At 45.7% G+C, this 19,766-nt stretch overlaps 1 protein-coding gene across 1 annotated transcript; it reads right to left on the bottom strand.

Annotated features, from left to right (window-relative positions):
- Positions 1 to 11,306: 11,306 nt before the first annotated feature.
- Positions 11,307 to 16,274, bottom strand: CNGA4 (cyclic nucleotide gated channel subunit alpha 4). Its single transcript, XM_037162830.2, has 6 exons — positions 16,213 to 16,274; positions 15,974 to 16,075; positions 15,674 to 15,780; positions 14,741 to 15,386; positions 13,614 to 13,963; positions 11,307 to 11,767 (listed from the first exon to the last, which is right to left on the bottom strand). Exons 1-6 carry the CDS (start codon positions 16,272 to 16,274, stop codon positions 11,307 to 11,309), a joined length of 1,728 nt encoding a protein of 575 aa, XP_037018725.2.
- Between the last annotated feature and the right edge of the window lie 3,492 nt (positions 16,275 to 19,766).

The raw sequence follows: 19,766 nt of genomic DNA, 5'->3' as shown, positions 1-19,766 counted from the left end.
TATTCCTTTATGCTTCTTCATCCCGGTGTGGACCCTGTGATGAAAAGCCCAGACTGCTTTCCAGAAATGAAGGCTTTGTTCTCCAGCAGCTGAGAGGGCTGTTGGAAGAGAGCCCTCAAGTGTGAGGCCCTTCAGGGATTGCCTGAGCCGAAGAAAGCCCCTCCTGGAAGGTCGCGTTCCCTTGGGGGACATCTTGCATCCAATGACTGATGAGTAGAGAGGCATAAAAGTTCAGCGCCCTCATCCCAACACAGGGCAACTGTTAAACACATTTTCAGCTCCTTATTGGGGCTGACTGAGGCCTCTGTTGGGACCGAATTACTGCTCAGCTTCTCTGTTTGCCCAATTCTCCTTTCACCCTCTTTCTTACACAGGTGTTGACTCCAAGAGCACTCTTTGGTAAACATCCTGCACAGTATTTCTGTTTTAGAGTCCACTTCCTGAAAACATAACTCCCTCACTCCCATATTTAATCATTCATAAAGCCCTGTTGATTTTAGCTACTGAGTGTTTCTTGAATTGGCATGCTTGTATCTCCACTGTTTCTTGCTTTACTCTCCCAACGTCATAAGTGGTCTACAACATTTTACTGATGTCTTCTTACATCCATCCTCCACCTTGCAGCTAGAGTGATATGTTCAGAATACAGATCTGATCATGGCACTCTTCTGATCTCTGCTTTGGTACATATAACATCTTTTAATAGAGACTATGAGGCTTGCATGCCTGGACTCCTTCTGGCATCTGTAACCACCACTTCAAATCACCATGCTTCCCATTCTGTCTACTGTAGACACGCTGGCCTTCCTTTAGTCCATTTTTAAAATATATGTCCTCCAGTTATGTGGATTTTGCTCAGGCTTTCCTTCTTTTTCTAATTAACTCCCATTCATCCTTCCCATCTCAGCTCAAGGTCTCAGCATTTCTCAGCGGTGTTTTCCTGGTTTCCCTTCTCTGCTAGGCAGAATTATAAAAATGACCCTCAGTGACTCTCACTCTTGTATAGTCTCCCTCCCTCGAGTGTGGCTAAAACCTTTGAATAAGATACTATTCTCAAGATTATGTTACATGGCAAAAGGATTTTGCAGATGTCATTAATGTTACTAATCAGTTGGCTTCACGATAGAGACATTATCCAAGTAGTCCTAACCAAATCGCATGAATTCTTTACTCAAAATAATCCAGCCTCCTACTTCATGGAGAAAATGGTAACTATCAGATAGCAACTCCCACCAGCAAATCTGTTCCATTTTGGACATGTTGAATTCCAGAGGTCTATTAGACATCCAAGTAGGAATTCTAGTAGGAAGCTGAATATACAGGTTGCATAGGAGGTAATACAAACTGTAGAATTAGTGGAAATGCGTTGTATAAGAAGACATGAGGAACCAGGTCAGAAGTCTGGAAAAGGCCAGTGTTAAAAGACAGATAGAGAAAGACCAGCCTGCAAAAAAGACCAAGAGGAGCAGAGGGATGGGAGGAAAACGAGGAGGGAAGGGCATCATAAGAGTGAAAGGAGAAAGTGCTGAACTGATTCAAAAGCTGTTCCTGCACCAAGACAATGAGGGCAGAGAAATGTGCTCTGAATTTAGTGACCTGGAGACCTTCGACAACTTTGGAAAAAGTGCCATTGTGGTGAGGTTGTAAGAGAAGTTAGTTACTAGTGCAAAAATTCTGAGAAGGCTGGAAGCGATGGAACCCAGAGCACATATGGAGGGTTCTAGATAGGAGTACAGATTCAATTGTAAGAGGAAGTTAGTAGAAAAGGATACTTAGAGATGAAAATAAATCATGGCCAAACAGATAACGACTATATTTTCCTAGATTTTTGGCAGCTAAGTGTGGCTTTATGCCCGTGTCTGAACAGTGGTTGTGGGTGAAAGTAATAAATTCTGCTCCCAGATCAAGGTCTTAAAGGAAAGGAATAGACTCTCTCTTCCTCACTGTCTTTTCCTGCAGATCTAGTGTGGATGTGATGAGAAGCCACCTTTCTTTCGTCATGCATTGGAGGTAACACAGAGGGATGACAGAGTGACAAAGAGGAAGGGACCTGGGTCTTCTGTACTCTCAAGCTGTTTTACCACCCCTGGTTCTCCAGTATAAAAAAGAAAGAAACTTTCTTACAGGTTTAAGCCCCACAATTCCTTTTGCTTCTTGTGTCATAGCAACTTGATTTGTATCTTCATTAAGGTAGTAGGTGTGTAGATTTGGTGAGACAAAGCTGCAATCTGAGAGTTCCTATTTTCTCTATGAGGTTGGAGATCTGGTTACACTGAATAATGTGTGTGTGTGTGTGTGTGTGTGTGTGTAGTCTGCCCAGAATGTATCCAGCCATGTACTATGAAAAATAGAGGCATTTGTTGAAGAAGATACAAGATGCAAGAAACATTGTACACAGAACAAGGACACCTCAGTCTCCTTCAAAGCAGGCACCTTGGGACCTCACACAGTTCTCCCAACTGCAGCACGATGTTCCTTCTGCTCTAGTAGTAGAAGCTGTGGAACAAATTTTGCCATGATGTGTTTCATGCCAATATCCTGCATCAAAATCTCAGACACAGGAGTTTTTATAATCTACAGATCAGCTTCTAGTTCCTGCACTGTAAGTCGCTGATCTTTGTTGATTGCTGCTCATACATGGTCAATATTCTCAGATGTTCAGCTTGTTGTACGCTTTCTAGAACATGAATTACTTTTAAGATTCTTAAACATCTTTGAAGCATTTGTGCCATACTTTTATTTGTTTTGCATTCATTCTGTCATCTCCAGAAACTTTCTGAATCATTCCAATAGTTTCTGTGGAAGAATATTCAAGCTTAGTGCAAAATCTCATGCAGATTTGTTGCTCTACTCACTCAGTCATTTTGAATGTGGTGGCTACACAGTACATACATGCTTATTCAACAGCATCTACTGCCCCTGCTGACTAGCACAGTGAAGTCATCATTGTTCACACATGCTCAATCCAGGCTACTCTCCTTGGCTGCCAGGTTACATCAATGTCATGTAAACCATTCTCATTATACTAGCAGTGACTAGAATACACACACACACACACACACACACACACACACATATGATTAAAAATTTAGGAGTCAAGGTAGTTTGAAACACTGTATATAATGGGAAAGGAAGATGGAGACCAGAGGAAGGTAGTAAGGTAATTAGGTAAATAAGAAGGTAGTAAGGTAATTAGGTGTTGAGGACACACTGAAAAAGAATTTCTAGTGGTATCAGTTTCTCCAGCAGAGCTCAGATGGTTGGATGCATGGAGAATGCTGATGGTTCCAGTTTACCCAAAGTTGAGATTTTACTGGGTGGGTGGGATAGAAAAAAAGGGACATGGGCGAAATAATGGGCCATGAAATCTCAGCTGAACATGGGGAAGACAGAACAATGAAGTAGGTGACAAAGTCTAAAGTGAATTAATAAGTGGGCTTCAGAGGTGTGGAAGTTGGCAGCAATAGGAAAGGGAAGAGTGGAGATCTGAGTGTCAAGGAGCAGGGGTCTATTGGGAGGGAAGCAGCCACACTGGTGAGTGCAGATGGTGCTAAATCTATGTACGTGGGCTATGAGGGAATATGGAGCCGCTGCTCTCTGCACCATCTTTATAGGACTGCTGGTTATAGTTAACCAGTTAACCAGCAGTCCTGGTTAACTGGTTAACTATGGGAATTGGGAGAGTGTTTAAAGACGTTGAAGATACAAGAGTCTGCTGATGTTAGAAAAGGAGTTTCAGAGGACAGACTCTTTTGAAAGGCTTTCCTTAACCCCACAAGTCCAGGTTAGGTGCCTCTCCTGTACCTTGCATGGTGGCAGTTCTTACAATTACAAGTTTTGTACTTGCTCTTTTTCTGTTTATATTTCAAGAGCCTGCTTCTGGCCTTTTCTCCTACAGTTTCTCAGACCACTCTCACTACTTATTTTCTATCTTTTCTTTATGCTCAAGAAACCTCGAATTGCTTATTGTTTCAAGGTACATCCATATTGTCCATCAGCCTTGTACCTTGCTCATATTCTTCCCTCTAGCTAAAGGCAGATGGGTGATAGGGGGTGAAGGTCAGGAGATGGTGGGCACAGATGGTTTTAAGAAGATGGTTTGTAAAGAGGGACCCCACCAAGTAAAATAGGTACAGTGGAAAAATGGGATATACCATGAGCAGAGGAAGGAATGAAATTGCAGTGCTGAGAGGGTCAGAATTTATTTCTCAAAGTCAGGAAATCCTATCTATGCCAAGGATTAAGCCAGCATTCAGAGAGACTGGGATTGCTCAGGGCCAGGAAATGGGAACTCAAGATGAGGCTAAGGAGGGAACTGCAAAGTTAGTATGGGTAGCCAGAGGAGAAAGACCTGGACCCTTGTCCCAGAACAAGTTAGAAACCTAAGAAGTCAAGGAGGTAAGTGCAAGGTGTCCTGAATCAGGGCCAGGCTCAGTCCTGAAGGAACTGGCTTTTCTGACTCAAGACTTGACCTGCCAAGGTTGTAGGTTCTTGTTTTTCTTGTGTACCCTCCCCCGCTCAAGCCTCTCTCTGTTTTGGAAAGAGGTACCAGCCCACCTAGCTTGACAGCTTGACTCCTGTGGGTAGGACAATTTCCCTTTCCCTTCAGGGAGTCTCAGTCACCCAGCTACTGCTCTACTGGCCCAAGTGGCACATGATCCTTCTTTCAATAGTCTGTGTCACAACTGAAATAAGAAGGGGACATTTAAACAACACTTCAGTAAATGTTGAGCAGAAACAACTAAGGAGATGAGAATATAGTGCCTAATGCCCAGCCAGATAACCTGCTTTACAAAGTACTGCTTATTCTAGGTAGCTTGCAGGTCCACAGAATAGCATTTTATGCAGGAAACCCAGTGCTAATGCATACAGTGGTGTGAAGGTCATGGAATAGGCTTTGCCTCCAGCATTACACACACATACACACACACACACACACACGTGCACATGCAATGCTGGGATCCAGTTTAGTAGGGAAACTAAGCCAGTTTAGTCCTTGAGGTGCTTACTCCTCCATTAGCTTAGCCCCTTGCTCTGTGGCTGATTAGGCTGCCTTCTCCCCACGTCCTTCAGGGCCTTCTTTTCTCTGCATTTCTATGATGTGCAGATATCTTTCTGTGCCGAGCTTCTGCCCACGCACTCCCTGCCCACATAGGAGGCTTTTCTCTTGGGATAATTGAACAAAGAAGGAGCATGCTGAGAAGACAGAGGGGGCTGAAGGAAGAGCAAGCAGGGATGTTGGGCAGAGAAAAAAAAACAGATGATAGGACAGGCTTTCCGGAGCCTGGGGCTTGTTCTGGGGAGAGCAGAGGGATATACACGGGCTGGCCCCAATGAGATAGTTACACTTGGCTTCAGACATAAGCTCACACAAGTATGTGAAGAGATGCCTGGGTCTTCCAGATCAGGGCCTTACTTGAAGGGTAAAAAAGCCATAGGAAGGCTCATTCGGAAAGTCATACAGAGCTTCTATGAACACATCCCTGTCATTAGCCTGTGGAGCCCTGGGGGACCCAGAACAGCGAGGCTGAAGCCAACCGGTGAAGGTACTGAAACTGGAAAGGCAATGCCAGACACAGTGAGGGTCTGTGCCTTCTGGGTGAAAACAAGGATTTTTCAAGTCCTGAGTGCTTGAGGCCTTGAGATGCGCTACCCTCAACAGGGCTGCCTCGAGCTCTGATTTGGTCAAACTTCCTCTGTAATGTCTCTCAGCACCACCACTGCTGCATTTTAGTCTTTCTTTAAAAATCTGAACAAGTCAAAACCACCATTTCCTCCCTAAGTTTCCTTTTTTCCTTGTATAATTCTCCCAACTTTACAAGGCAATGCAATCCTGAGGCCTGGGAGTTAGCTGGGAGGAGGGGAGAAGGAGGACCCGTGCGCCCTCTGCCGGCCAGTTTTGGTATTGCCAAAACTGACCAGAGGCCTGGGGTCAAGCAGAGATAGACAGACAACCTGTGTGTGCCCCAGGGCCCTCAAAGGCACAGCTGCTGCTAGAGGGATAAGACGAATAATGGTTATAGTTGCTATTGATTGTTAAGCAATTGCTATCTGCCTGGCACTTATAGGCAGTTTACATTCATTATCTTATTTGTATTTTAATTCCTCAAGCATTTCTTTCAATAACACTGAAAGATTTTGTAGGAGATTGAGAGTCCCTCAGCTAGTAAATAATATTTCAAAACAAAAAGCTGACTCTGATTGGCTCCCAGCACCCAATCGTCTCTAAGCTCTTTCCCATCTGTTATGCTTTTAGGCTAGCCTAATAGTCACCCTGACTTGGGCCATGACTGTGACCCCAGCTTGACTATCCATCTCTGATCCAAGCCTTGAGCCAAACCCTAGCTTCAGCCAGAAGCTAGAATCTACTCACTCTGCCCCCTGCTCCTGGCTCCTAGTGTTTGTACCAGATCTCTCCTTCGGTTGAATAGCCCCTCTCTCTATGAATCAGATTTCCCCCAAGCTTGATACTTTATTTTTGTTTGTATTGGAGGAAGGGAGGCTAGTTGCCAAACCCCCGGAAAGAAAAGGATGAAGTGGGGAGGGTCCAAGAAGCTCCTGTGGGGGAGTAGCTAATTGGGAACACGGAAGGGGAGCGTCCATCCTAATTCTTAGCTAGGCTGAGGTGTCCTGAGATTGGTGATGCTCACCCCTCAAAGAGAAAAGTGGGTGAGATTCTAGGTCCTGTGGGAGGGAGAATAGCTAAGCCAAAAGCAGCTGGGCTGTCAATAGGAGCTCCCTTGGACAACTCCTGACACCCCTGTAGGAATCTAGCACTGATTCCAAAACACCTGCCCTCCTCCCACAACTGCACAAATGTAGTCAGGAGAGCAGGAACTGGCAGCTTTTGTCTAGAGCAGTGGGTGGTCCCTTGTTTTTGGCTGAAGCCCTGAGATCACACTTCTGCACACTGGACATGCTTGCTGGTGATGCACAAGCTTTGCTCTGCTTGACTGGCTCCTTCTGCCTGGTCACCACCAGTTACTGTCCGTAACAGTCATTCTCAGAAAGGAAGACAGCTTGCTTGGCTGTGCCTCAAGCTGAGGTCATCCCTTTCCTTATCTCCCTGAAAGAAACACTAAGACAGACCTAGGTTTTATTCCTTGGCATTTTAAAATCCCTGTGATACTGAGCAAGGTATTTAATCACCCGGAGCTGTGCTTTGATTTCAAAATGGGGTAATAATAGCATTTTTCTCATATAGTTGTAAGGATTGAGACAATGCGCTTAGACCAGGACCTAGCATAAAATGGACCCACAATAAATTGTACGTAATATTTTTAGTTGCTTTATGGGCTTCAGTTTTCTTATCTGGAAAAATGAGCATAGTAATAATCATTGAAATCTCTTAATATTTTTCTTAGAACCAAATGAAGTAATGTATGTACAGCAGTTAGGAGTGATTCCATCCATAAGAGTATATAAAAATTTGGTCTTTTTTTTTTTTTTTTGATTCTCTAAATCAACAATTCTCTTCTAAGCTTTTAACTACCAACCTATGGAAGATTTAATTCCATTTGTGTTTTGTGGCTTTCTTTCCATTCTCTTTTCCCACAACTTAGTGTCTTGCAAAAGTCTCTGGGGGTTTTACTTCGGACAGACCCTGGGGGTTATGCTGATGTGCGTCTTATCCAAGCCCGCACTCCACCGAGGGGTGCTGCTCTGAGGCCTCCGTGCCAACTGGGGCGTGGTGACCTTTCTTCAGTTTCCAAAGACTCAGTTCTTAGTGTTCCCCACTCTGGGATCCCTGTGGAAGTGGGGTCCAGGCTGCTTCCTGCTCTAGAAACCCCGTGATAGGTAGTAAAATTTTGGCTCCTAGTACTTTTGCCCTCTTGTGTTGTTCCTGTGATTAAGGAACAAGAGATGTTGCTGATATACTTAAGGTTAATAACCAGCTTACTTTATAATTGGGATATTATCCCAGATTATCTGGATGGACCTAGTTATATGAGCCCTAAAAAGCAGAAATCCTTCTCAGTCTTGTAGTAGAAGAGAAGAGAGATTTGGAGAATGAAAAAGATTTACTTGTCTTTATTGTCTTGAGGATGAAGGGAAGATGTGTCCAGGAAATCAAAGACCTGAGTCCTGTGACCAAAAGGAATTGAATTCTTTCAACAGCTTGAATGATCTTGGAAGAAGATTCTACCAGAGCCTCCAGAAGGGAGCCTGGCCCGGACGACACCTTGATTTTAGCCTTGGGAAGCCCCGAACAGAGGACCTGGCTGAGCCACACCGTGCAGGCTCAGAGAACTGCGAGATGATAAATGGGTGATGTTTTAAACTGCCAAAGTTATGCCGATATATTACAGCCACAAAAGAAAACAAAATAATGCTCATAATCCCACTTCTTTTCTTAATCTTGGAGAGTCTCTTGTCTTTGGGCTTAGGAGCTTCTGCTGCTTCAACTCTGAGCCTTCACAGATAATTAGGCATAATTCAGTAAGTGAATTTTTGTGAAAACTTCGGACTCCTTTTTGCAAACAGAAGATGGGGCATAGAAAATGTCTACTTATAATGCTGCAATTAAAAAAAAACTTTAAGCCCAGGGGATACAAAGATTTAGGTACTTTCTTATAATGGGAGGAGTGATAAAATGAATCCAAATGAATATATCAGTCAAGTTTTCTGACACATATATAATAAGTACTTAGCCTAGTGCTTGATACATAGTAAGTAATATTTTTTGGACTAAAAATGTATAATAATAATAATAATTATTATTATTATTTTGGTTATTCCAGAAACTTAAACTTTGGGTTTCCTTTTACCCATCCTGACTTAACTCTATTCAGCTTAATCCCAAATGATCAAAACATGGTTTTCCACACAGCGATGGAAATCTTTCCACACCTAGAAAACCCCAGCATGGCATTTCTGGTATTCGAGGTGACTTCTGGTACGGTGGCTTTCAAATTATGAGGAACTTGGGACAGGTGTGCACCTTCTAGTATGTCAATGAAAGCTTATTCTCAGTTCCCTAAGTCCACCACCAAAATGGTCTTCATAACATACCCACTCCATTCTAGCTCAATGTGAGTTGAGGGCTGAGATGGTAGGAAAACCTTTTGAGAAATTGACACATACCTTTCTCCAACTTTGAGCCTTTATATACTTCGACTCTCCTCTCTTTGGTTGCCAAATGTATATTTGGATACCTACCATGTACCAGGTACAATTTTGGTCCTGAGGATCCATGGATGAACAATACAGATCCAGTGCCAGCCCCATGGAGCTCATATTTTGTGAGAAAGATATCACAAAGTAATCACATATTTTAGACTAATTTAATGTGCAATGCCCCTCATCATCTCTTCTGACATGTTGGCTTTAGTCACCTCCTCAGTTCCTGTGGCCGTTTGAGAACGTGTTGTTCCGAGTCTTTTGTGTCTGAGTGCACCTGTATCACCTGCATCCACCACCTCCAAGGGGTTGGTCAGGTTTGAAGACACCAACAGCTCTGGGGAGCTGTCTCCAGGACCACGCATCAGCCGATGTGCTGCACACATCCTGCCCTCCCCGCACTGAGCGCTCCACTCTACATTCTCTTCTACCACCTGTAATCATCATTCTTGATATTTGGTAGTTGGTAGTTTGGCATCTTGAAATCATGGGCCAAACTAATGGCCAGAGTTGTTTATATCTCCCCCTAGTATAGCGTTTACAGGTGCTTGAAAATCATATTATGAGCCCTCCCACCACAGCACCCGTGATCTGTGTTTTGCTTTCTGCCTAATAGGAGATATTCCCACCTAAAAACTTCACCAATGTAGTAATAAAGACGTTTTTTGCCCATGATTTCCCTTCACTCCTCCTGTCTCCCGACCAACCCTGATTCTTCCCTGTGTGGTCCTGTATGGTGCAGTGTGCCCCTCCTCTTGGGAATTGTAAGTCATAAATTTTTCTTTCAATGGCATTGACTATGCTGTGTCATTACTCAGTCATATTGATAAATGAAGTCCCAGACACATTTGAAGTCCCAGTCAGAATACCAAGTGGCCCAGCTTAGACATGGACTGGCCAGGCCTTAGAGAAGCTGAAGTTGTGACTAGGGTGAGTGTGATTCAGAGATGACATCAGACTCCTCCCCACAGACCCCATGACACTTTCTCTGCCCAAACCTGCAGACCTTCCAAGTATGACAAAACCCTCCAAACACGCATCTCCAGTTGTTTCCAACCATGACATTCCACTCCATCTAGTCTCTATTCTTCACCCTATGTTTTAGAACACTGTATAGAGAATTAGGGGTGGGTGTTTGCCAGCACCGAGGCCAGCTCCAGCAACTGGCATGGTAGTTCAGGGCCAGGTGAGTGGTCCTGGGAACTAGTTTCCCCTTGGCAACAGTCCTGAATGCAGGGTAGCCCTGACCCCAGGCTCCAGGGTGGGGTCAGAGGAGGGAGAAAGGAGCAGACATATCTTCTCCAGCCCACTAAGCTAGATCAAGCCCTGCATAGCTCATGAGTTTGAGGATGTACAATCTGCTATGCGATGCAGTGGTCAGTGTGTGTATATGTGAACATACCTATGGACGCATGTATACACTACAGCAAGGTGGTGTACCAGCCTGCTTCACCTTGGCTCAGTACTGATTCTCAGTCCACCAGGTACTCCAGCCTCTTTGAATCCAACCACCAGCTACTACACAGCCCATGCCCAACACTCTGTGACTTGGAATTCAGAGAGAAGTTATCCTGCCCACTATTAAAGCCAGTAGCTTTTTCCAGTCAGCTCTGTAAATGCTTAGTGAGGAGGCAAATACTTTATTGAAGAGCAACTTGTAGGGTACACTTGTGACCCCATATCAGGGGCATTGAAAGGATATCTTGGAACAAGAGGGCTCTGGGTGTGCTTTTGCATATTTACAAATGTGCACACACCTGTGGAGGGTCCCTGTGTGTTTATTGGTGTATGGCTGTCAGTGTACATTTATTTCTGAGGTGCATGACTAAATATGTACATATGTATATATATGCATATATATGTACATATCATGTGGGTATAAAACATACCTATGTTTGTGAGAAAGCATGTATGCTCTGAGAATGGAAACTCCAGAGCATATTATATGGGATACATACTCTCAGTGTATGTATGTGTAACTGTACTGTGTGTGCATGGGTGTGTGGGTGTGTTGGTGAGTGGGGGGTGAACATGTGCTGTGCTCCTACATCTCTAGGTGGGCAGCTGTAGACCTAGTTCACTCCCACCTCTGTAACCCAGCAGGTAAAAGGCAGAGTTTCTACAGGCAGGCTTTCCTATAACTCTGGATTTGCTTGGAGGTGGGGGTCCTAGGGATGGAGCTGGTATCACTCTGGGCCTGGGAGTCCCTCCTGGCCAGCCCTGCCCTCCCCATCCTTAAAAGTTTCCTCCCCAGGCTCGCCTTCATCATCTGCCTCAGCCAGTTCCTCGGGCATTGGCCATTCTCGAGTCTGCCACTCCAGCCGTTCGATACGATAAGCGATCTTGAGTGCGCTGGACTCCAGCTCAGCCAGGAGGCGAGCAAACTTGGTCTGTAGATCATCAAGTTGTTGGTCAAGGCCTTGCAGCCGGGACTCTGTGGCCTGCTGTAGGGCGATCTCAGCTGCCTCAGCATTTACATCAAGCTTGTTCATTTTGAGCAGGATCTCACGGCCCTTTTCCTCCATGATGGTCTGGGCCTTTGGATACTCACTCAGCACTTCCCGCAGGTCTTCCTTGCTCAGGCAAAATAGGTCCGAATAACCTAGACTCTTGATGTTGGCCGTGCGGCGGTTCCCAGACATATTCCCTGTGGCACAGGGGCAGACCGAAGGGATGATAATTAGTCAGGGTGAATGTGAGGGGACATTTCATTCCTGAACAAGGACACCCACTCTATTTTTGTGCTTCTGAACCCCTCTTCCTGTTTCAGTAATTCTTTCATTCAGTACTTTACTAGGGACTAAACCTGTGCTGGGAGGGTATTAGTGACCTGCCTCGAAGAAGCATAGTCTAGAAGAGACAGGCATTTAATCGGATAGTTGCATAACAGTATTGCCGGTGCAGTGTAGACATATGCATCTGGTTCAGTGGGAAGACAGGAGAAGCGCTCCTGACTGTAAGGCAGAGAACTTAGGGAATCCTGGAGGAAGTGACGCCTGATTGAAGGCGCGGTAACTAGGGAAAAAGGGGTTGGAGCAGCTACACAGAGGGAGGAACACGAACTGAGGAATGGAGGTAGGAAAGAGTTCGATTGGAGCAGAAAACAGAATGCAGTCCAGAGTGGCTGAAGTGCAGGGTGTCAGGACAATGGAAAGAGGAGGGGACAGCCAGGTCGCACCAGGTCTTGTTAGCCATGGCAAGGCATTCAGGCCTTATGTTGAGGGCAATGGGAAACTACTGAAATATTCTAAGCAGGAGAGCTATATGGCATCATTAGCACTGGAAGATATTGGTGGGGGCGGTTGGGTGGGAAGATAGGTTAGGCCAAGTAATCCAAAGTCTGAAAACTAGAAGAGGCAAGAGAGCTACATGCCAGGCACTACTCTGGGTGCCTAGCCAATACAGCTCATTTAATCCTCATGAAACTTTGTTTTTTTGTTTTTGTTTTTTTAAAAAATATAATCCCTATTGGATAGGTGAGGCCTAAAAAAGGGAAGTGACTTGTCCAGAGTCAGATAGACAGCAGCTGATGACATACAGGATGCAGAGCTTGAGGGGAGCCTTTGGAGGACAGACACGAGGCCTTTAGGAGAACTGAAGAATGGGGCCCCCAGGCCGAGACAGCATCTGGCCTCATCAGTGACAGTGCTCACTCCCTTTCCAGGTTTTGCCATCTTCCACGTCCTGTGGTCTCAGTGTCTCCCTGTGATTAGGCATAACAACTCCCACTGCACAGACCGACAAGAGGAACAAATGAGCCAATGTACAGAATGTGGCCTCAACCGGAGCTGATGTTCAGTAAGTGGAAATTTCTTTGACTAATCCCATAGAAACAGACAACAGTGTGGTGATGGCCGGAAGGAAGGGGGTCAAAGGTGGGCAGTGGGAGGGTGGGCAAAGGGAGAGAGAAAATGGAGACATCTGTACTAGTGTAAACAATAAAAGTAAAGTTAAAAAAAATATGTGGGCATTTCTTTGTTTCCATTTGACTGTGAGAAAGTTGCTCTTTGTACTGACCCCAGGTACATATACTTATTACCTGTGTGAGGTTGGACAAGTTCCTTAACCTCTCTGTGCTCTTACCTTTAAAATGCAGATAATAGTACCTACCTTAGAGCTGCTGTGAAAATTGAATGAGTTGGTACATGTGAGCACTTGAAACAGGGCATATAATAAGCATGCAATAAGTATTGTTATTAGTGTTATTATCGTCATCTCTGCTGCTTCCCACTGGTGCCTCAGGTCCACATCCACAGAACAACTCTCCTCTCTCTTGCCAGGACCCACTCTACTCACTGATCTTGGCTCAGCTTCTTCTCAGGGAACAGATCCTCTACGTCCTAATTCTGTCCTGATCCCTCTAGTGATTCAGGCAAAGGCCACATGTCCTTAATCTGTAGGATCTGACGTACCATCTGGTCTCAGGACTGGGCTCTACTTTCCCCCTCCCCCTCCCCTAGCCCTGTCTTAAGAACCAATGCTGAGGTGCCCACCTTTGATGTTGATGATGCTGATCTCCCCAAAGTAGAGGCCTGCCCCAAGCACGGCGTACTGTGTGACACCGTCATCCGCCACCACGGCCAGCTGACCCTCGCGGATGATGTACATCTCTCGACCAATGTCCCCCTTGCGGCAGACGTATTCTCCTGGTGAGTAGGTCTGGGGCTGCAGCTTCAGCACCAGCTCCTCCAGCAGGCTAGCCTCACAGTTCTGGAAGATCTGCACCCGGCTCAAAGTAGACAGGTGCACAGACACAGCCACTTCTGCTCGCAAGCGCTCTGGCAAGTGCTGTAAGATGGCCACCTCGTTGGTCATCTTCTTGTTGATCTGCAGATGTTGGTACCTGGAGACAAGGGAAGCACTAGTTCTTCACCAGCCTCCCATGTGCCACCCTCCATCCCTTCCTCCAGGGCTCAGCTCAGCTTTAGCCAAGAGCCTAATCACACTGAGATGTCGCAGGGGTCATGGGAATACTTGACAGTTGGTTGGTGAATATCTCCAGTCTACAGTATGTATCCTTTGTTGATCACAGATATGTTTTGACTTTTTCTCTCTCACCCAGGGTCTGGGAGCCTCCACCAGCAGACAATGAATAAGATACCATTTACCTTCTGTCAGTTTATAATCCACCCGCCAATCAGTGATGTCTTGTACCGTCCAACTGATATCCACTTCAACCACCAAGCCCCATCTTCTCTAGAGTTTTCTGCTTTAGTTGGTGACACTTCCCTTCGTTCGGTCCACAGTATAAACTACCATAACATAGTCAACCACCTTGTTTTGGGCCATCCCCTGGGGGGTTTTGCTCTTCTCCCTTACTCTTCCCAGGGAAGTATAAGGGAGAAGAGCCATACCAGGCAGTGGCAGTTCCCATTACATAGGTTATCTTTCTTGTGCATAAGTTCCTCTCCTAATTAGCCTGACCACACCCCCAATAAGTCCAGATCCAGTTAGTGGGCGACATCCTTTTCCAAGTCCCGCCCACCCTCACCCCTGCCCCCCAGTGAGTGCCACATCCTGATTGTCTTCCTGGCCCACCAGGTATTAAGAACTCGGCCACCTGCCTCAGATTCTATTCAGTACCTCTCCCTGTTCTGGCCTGGGTCCCCAGCATCCTCACCAGTCAATAACTCGCCGCTCCAGCCGGCGGTTGACATGCTGTAGCTTCATGTACTTCTTTACCAGAGCATGGTCGGGGTAGAAAGCTGCATCTGCAGTGTTCATGTTGTAGATGACAGAGCTCATGCTACCCATGATGGTGGCAAAACCCATGACGGCCAGCAGGAAGTCACCCACCATAAAGAGGTACTCTTCCTCCTGCTCTGGAAGTGGTGTATCGCCCACGGTAGTCAGGATCAGCGTGGAGAAATAAAAGCTATAGAGGTACTGGCGCCTTAGGCGCTCAAAGCCAGGTTGTGCAGGGTCTGGGTAAACCCAGGCGTCACGCCCGAAGCCCAGGTATTGGGACAGGGCAAAGTAGAGGCAGCTGTTCCAGTGGATGACCACAAAAATGTAGAGCATTAGTTTGGTGATACGAAAGGCATTGGGGTAAGCTGTGCGGGTCTCAGTGCGGTCAAAGGCTTCAAAGAGGCGGGGTACACGCAAAAAGCGGTTCAGCCTCAAGGTTGGCGTGTGTGGGCCCAGTCGCATGTAAGCAATGTCTGTGGGCACCAAGGAAGCCAGGTCTAAGCAAAAGCTCCAGGTGCGAATGTAGCGACTCGAAATCCTACCCTTGTCCACCACTAGGATGCCCTGTTCCAAGAATCCTGGTGGGAGGAAGAGAAGGAGGGGATGGGGTCAGGGGTGGGGTTAAGTCTGGACACTGGCCTGCTCTGATAATAAGGGCAAGGGTGGACACGCCAGGGTAGGCCAGGGAGACACAGGAGAGGGTGGGGGCAGCTATCACCTTGCTCCAGGGTTGCTGGTATGCGTAAGGGGTACTGTCAAGCATAGAGGAATGTGAAAGTGCTGTAAGGAAGGGGTCATTTCCTTGGTACTAAGAAGTTCTAGGAAGGGAACTTAGAAGAGAGGGTCAGTCTTGGGATTCACTAACCGGTGTGAAAGTGCACCACAATGTCCAGTAGGTATAGCAGGTCACTCGTGTAGTCCAGCACTAACCAGGCCATCAGATAACCATGTTGCAAGTCAGGAAAGCAGGCTCTGTGTGGTGCAGACAGAAGGGCTTGGCTTAAATACACCCTTTGTGTGTGCGAGATGGTCCCCCCAAGCCACTCAGTCCTCCCCACTGGGTTCTTGCTTAGGCCCCGCCCCTCCCCAAGACCCCACTCCTTCCCTGACCCTTTCTCTTTCACCCTTGTCTCTGCTAAAGCCTTTCCTTTAGCATCTGCCAAACCTGCACACGATGATGATGATGTTATACATTACTGGGAAGACCATCGTGTTGAGCCACCAGTAGTAGTAATCCCCAGATGGGTCCAGGACAGGCAGTGTTTTCCTGTGGGCAAGAGGGGAAGTCCTGTTTCATTTATTCATCATTCCATTGAAGGTTGTAACTTGGGGCAGGTACCAAGAGGAATCAGGCTCCATTTAGTGATGCAAACAGATCTGACGCAGGATAACAGGTTCTCTCACCTGGCCTTGGATGGCACAGAGGGGCTGGATTCTGTCGTCTTCACTTTGCTGTCCTGGCTCATGTTTCTGTGGCCTGGTGCCTGGGTGTGAGATATCCAGGGCCTCTGCTGGTAGGTGGCTTCAGGAGGTGGGGGCTAGTGCCTGCCTGCCTGCCTGGAAGAGGCAGCCCTTGGTTTCCGGCTGTGACTTCTCTGTCTTTGGCTCGTGAAGCTCTTAGCAACACAACCAGGGCTAGCTCTACCGAAGGGGTGGAGGCAGTGTGGCCCTAGCATCCCGCCCTGTCTCCCAGGGCCTGAGTTTACACCTGCTTAGCTAAACATCTCTAATGAGTTCCCTGGAGAAGGTGAGGGTGTATGCCTCAGAAATAAAGCTGGGCCTTTTCTCTACCTATCACATCCCCCAAGCTGGACTACATAGGGGCCTTCTAGTCAGAAGACCTTGGTGACAGTATAGACTCGGGTATCCATTCTCTTTTACTTTGCGCAAGTTCCTTGTTTGGGCCTCATTAGTTGTTCATTCAACGACTATTTACTGAATGGCTCATTCGTGTTTGGTGCTGAATTCTCCAGGGACAAATACCTGTCACATCAGGTGTGAGCTCTGTTTTTATTATTTGTACCCTGCCTTATAACCACACCCACCTTACCTAATTCCTGCTGGATGAGTGTGATGGGGGCCATCCGGGGGTGTTTTGCCCCATTCTCTTCTTGTTACTTCCAGTACCTGATACCACCAGCTGTTTCATGTGTTTTCTAGGTCCTCCAACTCATTTCCCTTTCTGTGGATATGCTTACATCTCTCCCACACCAAAGCAAACAAACAAAAACCTAAAACTTCTCCCTTAACTTGATGTCCCTTTCACTACTATGATCTTTTTCAGTCAACAGGTCATAATGAAAACACCTGCTATGTGCCAGGTCAGTATTAAATTAAATATTGGGGACAAATGATGAATGGGAGCACTCCTTGCTTCTAGAAACTCATAGTCTGGTAGGGGAAATAGCTGATCTCCCCTGGGTAGGTAGGTAATTACACACCTATCTGTCTGATGGGTACTCTATTAGGTGGGTTTTAGAGGGCCGTTGCAGTACATAGGAAGGCTCCGGACTGAGCCTAGGTGCTGCAGAATGAATAGGAGTTCGTCAGGTATAGAGATGGGAGGATGAAGAGCATGAGAGGCAAAGTGCATAGGGTGTGCAAAGACACAGATACTTCAAAAAACTTGGGTGATTGGGGGAACATCAGTTGGTTTTTGTAGAGAGCATAAGGGGCTAGCAGTGAGAGATGAAGCTAAACAGTGAATAGAGGATAGCTCAGGGAGAGCTCTGTCAGCCATGTTATAAAGCTGGGATTTTATCTAAAGTCCATGGGGAACCTGTGAAGTGTTCTCTACAGTTAAGTAATATGATCAGGTCTGTGTTTTTCAAGTGTTTCTTGGAAGAAATATCTACAGTTCCCAACATTTTATTTTAGTTTTTTGAAATATCCTTTTCCAATGGCCTGTGTGACACCATAATTTCTTGATTTTTGATCATTTCTCCATAGTTTCTTCCATCAACCTCTCTGCCAGTCCTTGTGTTGGTATCTTTTAGGACTCTGCCCTAGGCCTCCCTTCTTCCTATCCTCCTAACTCTCTCAGGCCCATCTTGGTCACCCCTAAGATGTCCTTTACCACCTGATTACTTCCAAGAGCTCTCTCTTAGCTGCAGATCTATACATACCACTAACTTCTCACTGGTTGTCCCTGCTTGGATAGACCACAGTCACCTTCCACCCGTTGAATCTATAACTGAGTTCATTATCTTCCCCCATGGGCTTTTTCTCTTCTAATTCTATCTCTGGTCTTTCTGCCAAAGCACCTAACACCAGTACTTATTATTATTACTATTGTTGTTATTGTATGACATTTTGGCAGTTTTAAAAAACTACCAAAAATCCTAGTTCCTTTGGAATGTTTGGAAGCTCCCTTTCAGGATGGCTCCTCTTGGAAACTAGTTACACTGTCTGTACTTTGTTTGACAGTCCCAGCTGAGCTCAACCTTTGAGTTGTCCCAGCCCAGGTATCAAACATGTGAACGAAGAAGCCTCAAGTTACCCACCCCGGGAATTTGAACTTCCTAGATGTCATAGAGCAGGCATGCCATTCCTGCTGTACGACATGCACAGATTATCTGAGCATGATAAAATGGCCATTGTTTTATACCACTGAGTCTGCAGTTTGTTTCACAGCATAGCAATCATAATGAATATGCATATAGAAAAGTACACATTTCCTAAGTATACAGTTTGATGAACTTCACAAACATGAACACACCCATGTAACCAGCACAAACATCAAGAGTCCCACTCTATTTCCAGTCAATGCTTTTCCAACAGTAATCACTATCCTGACTTCTAGTTTAATTTTGGCTGTGTTTAAACATATAAATTAAGCATCAGTTTTTAATTTTCTTTTATTTTCCCTTCATATTCATCCAATCATCAAGTCCTGGTGACCTACCTTCTAATGTCCACATGTCCATTTTCCACATGTCCATTTCTCTGCATCCTTACTACTCAAATTTGGGCATTACCAATCTCACCATGGATAAAATTCTTTCACAGTTCTCTATTATAACAAGGATAAAATCTAAACTTCTTAACATGGCCTACAAAGTTCTCTAGTAACCGACCTGTGTCCCTGTCTTCAGCCTCATCTCACAGTGTTTCCTTTATATGTTCCCTAGGCTCCGGACATGCTGTAACTGATTGTAATTCCGAGGGCACCCTTGACATGTTGTCCATTCTTCCTTGCCTAGGTGTGTGCTGATCCTATGAATTGAAACTTCCATTTCTTTAAAAACACTTTTTATTTTCAACCAATTTAAAAATTACAGAAAAGTTACAAAAATAGTACAGGAAGTTCTTGTAAACTTCTTACCCACATTCCCGTTATCATTTTATATAACCAGAGTACAATGAAAACCAAGGAATTAATATTGATACAATACTTTCAACTAAACTACAGACGTTATCTGAAACTTTCATATCTCTTGGTTTATTTTAGTCTTGTTTGTTTTACAAGGCTGCTCAGACATCATCTCCTTCTGGAAGGCTTCCCCAAGTCCCTGCGCCCTTCTTGTTCCTCAGCTTCTAGACACAAATCACATCATGTGCTATTGTTCCACAGCACTTAACTACATTATGTTGCAATTGTTTGGTTAAAGAGCTGAAGTCCTGGAGGGCCTAGGCCTGTCCTAATCGTTCTGGAATCCCTCCTGACATAGACACGTTTATTCCATGTTCTTGAGTGCAGGTGTTGAGTAGCCGAAAGGAGCGGTCAGAGCCCAGAGGTACTATTCAAGCCATGCAAACGGTTGGAGCAAAGCTGACCTAAACTGTTAGCAGTCAGCGCTCTCTGGTACCCCCTTTACAACACGTACCGCCCACCTGGTGACACCTCCACTCAGACTTATACTTTCGCGCTAACCCCGCCCCTTCCATGCCCACCCTTCCACCCCAAACACAGCCCAGCGCCCGTGGCACTGTCCCTCTCGTGCTAGCCCCTAGCTCTC

This window comes from Artibeus jamaicensis, unplaced genomic scaffold, assembly GCF_021234435.1.
Source record: "Artibeus jamaicensis isolate MK-2021 breed Jamaican fruit bat unplaced genomic scaffold, CSHL_Jam_final contig_2962, whole genome shotgun sequence".
NCBI lineage: Eukaryota > Metazoa > Chordata > Mammalia > Chiroptera > Phyllostomidae > Artibeus > Artibeus jamaicensis.
The sequence above is the reverse complement of the archived record's forward strand: the minus strand, read 5'-3'. Positions and strand labels throughout refer to the sequence as shown.

Bases quoted from the DNA above. Each gene is read 5' to 3' on its own strand.
- CNGA4 (XM_037162830.2), bottom strand. From the start codon at position 16,274: ATGAGCCAGGACAGCAAAGTGAAGACGACAGAATCCAGCCCCTCTGTG. The intron at 15,781-15,973 runs GTTTGGCAGATG...TGCACCACACAG, and splicing joins ATCATCATCATCGTGTGCAG to AGCCTGCTTTCCTGACTTGC. The intron at 11,768-13,613 runs GTGGGCACCTCA...CCTGTGCCACAG, and splicing joins CAGCATCATCAACATCAAAG to GGAATATGTCTGGGAACCGC.